Here is an 8,524-nt window from a genome sequence, read left to right as displayed (position 1 = left end):
AATGGTTTGCAAAGCCCATGACTTGATCATGGTTGGCTTATTTAAGATATTTTGATGGTAGAGATATGGTATGGTATAAACTGATGGTATAAACTCAGTATATAATAAATAAATAATAAAATATAATATCATTTCTTGTCTGCCTATGGAAGATGTGCCGAAACAATGACAAAAACACCACAATCCAGCAAGATGCAGCTGTTTGAAAGTGGGGTCATTGTCTGTAGAAAGCCAACAAAAATGGTTCCAAGTGGTCCCTCGACTGCAGTTTTGCATATAATATCAATGCATGCTTTAACTGTGCTTCATCGTTAATCAGCGATTATGTAAGTCGATCTTCCTAACGTCTCACAATCCTGTTGGTTCAGCATTTAATTCTCATCCTACTTTTGTTTTTTCATTTGTACTTAATTTGTGTGTTTATTGAAGGAACATATTTGTGTATGACTAATCAACTGTTACCCCTTTGTCCTTGTCAGTTGCACGATCCGGGCATCAAGGTCGAAGGCAATGGGGCAATACTTCAGATCTAAATCCAACATGGAGGCCGTGAATTTTAACCCAGTCAGTCGTCTCAAAGGAATGTCATCTGACAAGCCTCTCTAACGTCAAGTGAGCACCCCGAGACAAAGCCGTGCTCTCCTCAGCCCCACTCACCCCAGAGGGAATACAACTCTAGCCCTGCTCTTAGAGTCTGGATTTCACAGGGGGGAGTATCTAGCCATGTGAATGGCCTCAGCGTCCTTGCAGTCTTTTTTTGTCCGCTGAAATTGATTCGAAGGATTCCACTTCCAACAGCCAAGCACAGATGACGGGAATACACTAGACGCACTTTACCTCACATTCAATCGGAAAGGTGTTCCATCAGACTCCCTAGGAGGTTCATAGTTGATGACATATTTTTCTTTTTTAAATACAATGAATCCACCCAGCGTTCCTCACTGCGTGTGCCTGGTGCTGTGTGCTCTCCTCGGGCTGGGCTCTGGCATGGAGTTCCCCGGCCTGGAGGGTCAGTGGGCGCGCTACCTGCGCTGGGACGCGAGCACACGCAGCGACCTAAGCTTCCAGTTCAAGACGCGGGCGTCCGAGGGCCTGGTGCTCTACTTCGACGACGGCGGCTACTGCGACTTCCTGCTGCTGAGCGTGGCCGAGGGCCGCCTGCAGCTGCGCTTCAGCGTGGACTGTGCCGAGACCACCGTCACGTCCGACAAGCTGGTCAACGACAGCCGCTGGCACTTCGCCACGCTCAGCCGCCACAACCTGCGCACGCTGCTGGCGCTCGACGGCGAGACGAAGGCCGACGAGGTGCGGCCCGAGCGACAGTACATGAAGATCGTCAGCGACCTGTACGTGGGCGGCGTGCCGCAGGACATCCGGCCCGCCGCGCTCACCGTGCCCTCCGTGAAGGAGATGACGCCATTCAAGGGGATTATTACGGACCTGAGCTACGGGAACCAGGTGCCCACCAGGATGGGCAGCGCCAAGGTGCGGCTGGAGATGGAGGGCCTGTGCACGGAGAACCCCTGCGACAATGGAGGCAGCTGCACCATGGCTGACGGAGAACCGTACTGCGACTGTTCCAGAACCGGATATGTAGGTCGATACTGCAACGAACGTAAGTGACCTCTATCTTTCTTTTTTGTTTACCCTGGTCTAACCATGGTTCATCTTGAAGTAATTAGATTACTTAGACTCTTACTTAAAAATCCATGAAATTCTATGTTATGTCACAACTATTTTTTCATTACAATTGACAATTCTTTTTTTAATACACACAGATAGATATCCTGTTGTCGTAGCATACAATGCAAGCTATGCTTTAATGAATGTTTCTGATGTTAACCACACAGAGCTTTGTTGTCACTCAGTGGTCATGTGGACTGAACAGGCAGTGCCTGTGACAGGTCCGTCTGTATTGTTCTGTCTTGTGGGGACGCATGCTGGTAACATGCCCAGTGTGTGACCTCACAGTGTCAGATCACAGTGGATGCCTCCTCTGATCCGCCTGCCAACAAAGGTGGCCGCCTCGGGATTCGGATGTGTCCGCTTTTGTTCGCACAAAAGTGATAAAGATTTAAAAAAAAAGACTCTCTCCCATTTCTGGCAGTAGTTTGTTTGAGCTAAAGGATGACGTTCCTTTATACTGAGTGTGTGGATGTAGTTAATTGCACAGATGGTAAGATATACACGCTTTTTTCGTCTTACAGCTGTGAGAAGACAATGTTATACAAATATTAAGTTACTGTCAGCTCTGTTTTTCTCCAAAAACTATTCAGCCCCTGCACACTGTAAAGAATCCAGAAGGTACACGGTGATTTAAACCAATAAGGTTTTACCTCTCCACTTCTCTGCCAAGATGGCTTCTGCTATAAGCATCTGATTAAAGTGTAGCCCTCACAGGGAAACCACTGAGTATCTCTTCTTCAGCTGGGTGGGGTGACGGTGTGTCAAGACCTACTTTAAATTACTTTCTCTGCTGACTCACTCTGCATGTGTGGTATGACTCAGTGATTTAAAAAAGAACAAATGCACACTGAACACTCCCAAAATTATATTTGCAGGACTTTGTCTGGGGGAGGGCAACTGCCCAGGGTATTGTGTTCTTTTTCAGAGTGAATTTGGAATGAAAGTACCATGTTTATTTGGTGCATTTATAGCATTTCTGTATTTTGTGGTATTTTCTAAATGGGTGGCTATTGAGGGGAAAAGCCAAGGGGCCAATGGCATGGAACCGTCTTTCCCATCCTGAGCTGTTTCTACTTGTTCCATGCCCTGTTGTCCTGTCATGGCTGTTCAGCTCCTAAGATTGTTGACGAGGAGATGTGCCTTGTTGACAGGGACCACTGGCCAGCATCTACTCAGCGCAACCGTGTACCCAAATGACCCAGCTGGATGTAGCAAACTTGTGATTCACATCCAGGGGCAACCACTAGGCTGCATGTCGTCTCAGCTGGAGGCACAGACATACAAGAGATACCCCGCCATGATGGCAGTATGTACCACTACCTACATGCCAGGGTCATGCGATGGCAATTAAAGTAGAAGTCTACAATTCTAATCCAGCAATTTTTTTGTCAAATTCTTCTGGCTATCTATTCATCACAATTGTCAAAAAAGTGTAGTGTTTGGACTCAGTCCCAGTAAATGGGAAACAAACCTCTTTTGATTGGCCGTTGATAACCTTTTTCCAAATTCACAGACTGCATCTTTAAGGTCTCGTTTGAAGAATACAACCACAAGTACCCTCAGTCATTTTTACATTTGGGCTGTAAGGTATGAAGGGAGGATTCTATCATTTCCATTGCTGGTTGAGACCTGGGCCAGCGTACTGTAATTATTAGGGATAATGAAAAGAGAAATGGCCGATTTGCCAATCAAACTAGGGGACAAATAACAGCTCTAAATTCAGACTGACAACACTGCCGCACCGCCCACCCTACCCCCCCCACCCCCCCCCCCCCCCTCGAACGTCTGCAGCGCGGGCAGCCAACGCGGCAGACGCAACAGCGTATGCTTCCCGCCTCTCGCCGTATGCTGCCGCCCCTGCCACACTCTGGCCTCATTATAACAAGTTGTTTTTCGACGCTATGCTTATTGGCTCTTGGAAGGAAAAAAAAAAAAAAAAAAACACATCCAGTTGAGTGGTTGTGTTTGTAAGTGAGTGATGTGATGTGAGCAATCTGTCGGACCTGTGAGGCCTTATCACAGAGACAGCCTGGCCGTCCGAAGCAACAAGCCTCCAAAGGCCCTAAGAGCATGCAGATGGTACAGGCGGCCTCCCTCCCTCTGCAGTCTGCAGTCTGCATAGAATTAGCTTTAAAGTTACATTAGCTTTTAGCATTTAGCTTCTTCAGTTCCCGGCTTCATCAGCAGACCAATGATGTCCAGTTCGGATCCGCTCCAGGGGCCACTACTACTACTGCTGCGTGGTGGGAGTGTGTGGTCTGGTGACAAGCTGAAAACGTGGTCCCAGTCACAAAGCTTCCTTAAACCCATGACGCGAGAGATTAAAAAGAATAAGCGCTTGCTCACATAACACATGTTCAATCTGCCCTGCTGGGGGAGATCAGGAAATATCTGTGACTCAATCAATCACCAGTCACTGTCAGAGTCTGTCAGAGAAGGCTGTTATTGAAGTATGCATGCCGTTTGATCAGTAGCATAGCAAAAAGTAAATGGATTTATAATGAACAGCATAGTTATGAGGGGAGATAGTTCTGCTTTTTTGTACTGTATGTAAGTAAAATGTAAGACTTCTCCTAATAGAATATATGTTGGATTATAACACAATAATTGGAATATAACACATCTGCAAATAATTATACTGGCATCTAGATTGGAAATCACTGATTACAACCAATTTGGCAAAAATCTTGGGCAGATCGTAAACATTACACAAAACGATTCTGATTGAGACCCAAGCCGACATTTAGAAGGTATTATGCTGATGCCATCACACATGTAGTCTATGAGTTTCACTGTTTTACACGTTAGATACGATCTGATCAATTAAGCGAGTTACACCTGCCCCTTTGTTACATCCTAACACGACAGATGTGAGACACACTCAAATCTATTTTTGGCCATTTCTGATCGCTTTGAAATGTTTGACTAATGCACTTTCACAGTCATGACGTGGCAAGTAGCCTACCTGGAGTTGTTTTAGTGTAATATGTCAAAAATATTTGTAAATATTTTTCGACCGTGCCACGAAAATGACTCCATCTCCATAATTGGTGTATTGATTGAGACCTCAGCAGTATGCAGTCTCTGAAGCCGTTCTGGTGGTCAGTCCACAGTTCAATACCCATTCTGAACAATCACCCGGTAATTATGGTTGAAACCGCAGGTAATTAAAGGATGTGGCGAGCGAACTTTTAAACAAATGTCAAAATGGTGCCCAGAAGCTTAGCAGTGGGGATTAATTTATACACATGAAAAAAACGACAGTTACAATAATCTTACTTTGAAAGTAGGTCGATAAAAAAAGGAGGGGGGAAATGACTCGAAGTGATGAATTTTTGTATCGGCCCCAAGCTGCAAATGATGTTTGGAATTTAGTCTTATGCTGGAAAATAGACCAGAGGATTAGGCTAGGGGAACATGTCATGGGGGAGATAGAGCTGCTTTATCTACTCGTCTAGTGAAACACAAGCTTTATCGGCGTGTGAGAACACTGCGCTTAACTATCGCATCCCAGCCAGAATCACTGCTATATTCTGGACGTAAGCAAGTTCACGACAGAGTAGCTTAGCTCTGGTAAACAACCTTGTCGTTACATGTTGACCTGACCCCGTTCATCTGAACTAGAGCTCACATCAAGTCAAAGATCACCATTTTGTTTGTGCAATTAGTTGCTGTGAACCTCAGCAGTGGGAGGTTTCATGTCTGCAGTCTGTGTCTAAACCACACCTGCATTCCGTCATCTCTTCTCTCACGTTTGTCTTAACAATGTTATGAGTATTTTTTTCACAAGTTTCGAAAGGGAAAAAAGAAACCAATGTAGTTAGTAGGGGTACGCCAGTCTTCTTTTATATTCACTTGGCAGAGGAACTGGAATCAAGATTTCCCGCTCGCTGTAGAGGCAGTGATCAGAGCCCGGAAGCTAATTAATCGTCAAATTAATATCTGATATCGCTCATTAAGTAGCACTTTGAACATCTTATGCAATCTTCCTTGATTATTAAGATCTTTTTTTTATTTATTTCCACAGCCAATCGTTGCTACCCGGCACTGATTTAAGAAATCAGTGGACATCCAGGCTAGCATGTTCCACTTAATGTCTGTGAAGACCGCTCAGAGAATCTCAAATTTTGTAGTGCATGCAGAGGCAAACAAATTTGGAAATGCAGACATTTAAAGCAGTGGAATACAGTAGTACGCTAGCTTTTTCCCCAGCTGTTTTGGTTATCTTTGCATTTTTATTTTGCTGTTGCAGCAATCTAAGTAGCTATTAAATCCATTTTAGCTGTTGTACATTTAGCATAGGCCACCTTCATTGTTCCCAGCCTGCAATCTTACTTTAGGCCATAAGAGTCTTGCTGGAGTCTTCCTCCTCTGACATATGGTGACATGGTTTCCCCTGGGAGTCTTCGGTGTGCATTTATGAGTCAATGGTTAACCAGCTGTTAAGAGTGTTTTTTTTTATCACACTGTGTGAGTGTGTGTGTGTGTGTGTGTGTGTGTGAGTGTGTGTGTGAGTGAGTGTGTGAGGGCCTACTTGTGGTCATATGTCCACATGATTCTCTGTGTGTGTACGCTTGTGTGTGTACTGCATGTGGGCGTGCGTGCACACACTGTATATGTGTGAGCTGTGTGTCCCGTGTGAATGAGTGTGTGTGTATTCTGTGTGTACATTCACACATCTTTGTGGGTCAGCAGCGAGAATAATTCCTGTAGGTCCTGGTAGGGTCCAGAGATCCACAAACCTCACAACCTCATAAATCCAAAGCCCCCATGGTGAGGAGCTGGCCCTGCGCCTGCTTGGATTTATGTCCTTATAACGGGTATGTGGGACGCTCTGTGGCATACCTGGCACGGAATATTCCAGAATGCCTGTAGAAATATTCATAATGTTCCAAGAGTTGTTTGTTACAATGTCAATCTGATTCCCTGAAAGGATGGGACAGATGTATGTTGATCTTTTCCCCCTTCTCTTCACAGGTTTGGTGTTCTTTTTTAATAAAATGTTCGTTTTGAGCAGGCATGCACAGGGGGCAAGCTTTTGTCCCCTTGCATGACACACCACTGATAGTGAGTTACTGTTTGCATGATAGCTCACATGCAAACCAATGCAGAGTGCCTCTAATACTGCAACTCTCTCCTTTCTTTTTGTGCTGTCTCCATAGCTGTGGCAAACAGAAGCCCAGGTGAGTTTGGAGTTGTAAATAGGACTCAGGACTACAGCAAGGGACAAGTGCAGATTAATTCATGTGTCTAAACCAGAATTGCGTAATTCAACAGCAACTGAAACAGTCTGTGCTTAAGAATACATTTGCTCTTTACAATTTGTGCCTATATATTGTCATATTCAAAGTGTAAACGGCACTTAAATGTAACAGATAAGTAAGTTTGTTTATTGTTTATTGTATCTATAAGAACAGGAAATTCCTCTTTCAAATGCTGGACTTTTCTTTAGCAAAAAAGCTGTTCTGTGCATTTTGGAAAGCTTTGACAAGAGTGTGGCTGCCATGTTCTTGCCTTCTGTGGCAAAGCATGAGTGTTTGCAATACTACAGTTGTATTGGTGCCGGTGTTCTCTCTGCTGAATTCCTCTATGCTTTTCTCTCTCTTTCTCTTCCTCTTTATCCCTCCTTCTTCTTTCAAGGTTTCGCACACATGAAGGCCCCGCAAGGTAGGCTTTCTTCTCACGTTTTGTATTTGTACTCTCAAGCTTGTCCATTCATCTACTACGTTGGTTTTGTTGTTTGTGTGTGTGTGTGTGTGTGTGTGTGTGTGTGTGTGTGTGTGTGTGTGTGTGTGTGTGTGATCCTGCTGCATGTTTACCTGTTTTTGTTGTTGTCAACAAGGCGTTGCTAAGGCTAGCACAGCACCCACACTCTCATCGCATCATTTCCTGTTAACAGGCGCGGTTGAAACCATTCCAGGGTAACCTCCGCAAGCTCAACCACTTGCCTTTTCTTCCCTTTAGTTTCATTCTTTTCACTCTTTTTAAAACATGTATTTCCAAGCCCTCTCAAACGAACACACACACACACACACACACACACACACACACACACACACACACACACACACACACACACAAGCCCTCTCAAACGGGGGAAGGTGTCGTTAGCAGCTCTCTGGCGGCACTTCACGTTCCTTAGATCGCTTTCATGCTTGAGCTGCGGAAGCCTTGCGCGCCTTATTAATAATACATCTCGGAGCCCGTCCGACGTCCAATAGCAGCGCATGGAAAACTCTGTGCATGACTCACTCACGCCGCGCCGGGTCACCCAAGTAATAGGAGCTCGTCAGCCGCCAGCCGCACATCACCCGCTGCACATCACGCTGTGGCTGGACGCAACTCGGCCCCGCCAGAGAGGGGATGCAGGGCTGGTCCACCAGGTGTAAGGCACCATGCATGAACTTCACAGTGCGACAGTGTGTGTGTGTGTGTGTGTGTGTAGTTTTTGCCCGCCTTGTTACCTCCTTATCTAATGCCATGGCATCGTTAGTCGCCCTGTCCCTCTCTCTGTATCTCTCTTCTCGTACTCTTTCTATATTAATATACCTGTCTGATCCCTCGTCTTTTTCTCTCTGTCTCTCTCTCACTCAGTCTCTCTCATATTCCTTCTATGTTAATATACCTGTCTAATCCCTTGTCCTTCTCTCTTCCCTCTCTGGTCTCTTGTATGCACCAATCATGGATCTATCTTTCTCTCTGTCTACCCCGTCTGTCTCCTGTGGATCCTCCCCTCTCCCTCTCCGTAGGTAGAAGCAGAGGTACTGCACACTTTCCTTACTTACTCTCTATCTCATCTGAGTTGTTTTTGTTTTGATTCTGTGAAAACTGGATGATC

The 8,524-nt window shown here is 45.3% G+C and overlaps 1 protein-coding gene across 1 annotated transcript in view; it reads left to right on the top strand.

Moving 5' to 3' along the window:
• Nucleotides 1-918: 918 nt before the first annotated feature.
• Nucleotides 919-8,524, top strand: part of nrxn3b (neurexin 3b) — a gene marked incomplete at both ends in the record, with an annotated part of 235,846 nt that continues 228,240 nt past the window's right edge. Inside the window, one exon of the mRNA XM_080831883.1 lies at nt 919-1,615. Coding sequence (XP_080688009.1) covers nt 919-1,615 — 697 coding nt within the window. The remainder of the gene's footprint in view (nt 1,616-8,524) is intronic.

The sequence above is a fragment of the Sprattus sprattus genome (genome assembly GCF_963457725.1).
Source record: "Sprattus sprattus genome assembly, chromosome: 2".
Classification (NCBI taxonomy): Eukaryota; Metazoa; Chordata; class Actinopteri; order Clupeiformes; family Clupeidae; genus Sprattus; species Sprattus sprattus.
Note: the sequence above shows the minus strand (reverse complement) of the source record. Positions and strands in the feature narration are given on the sequence as shown.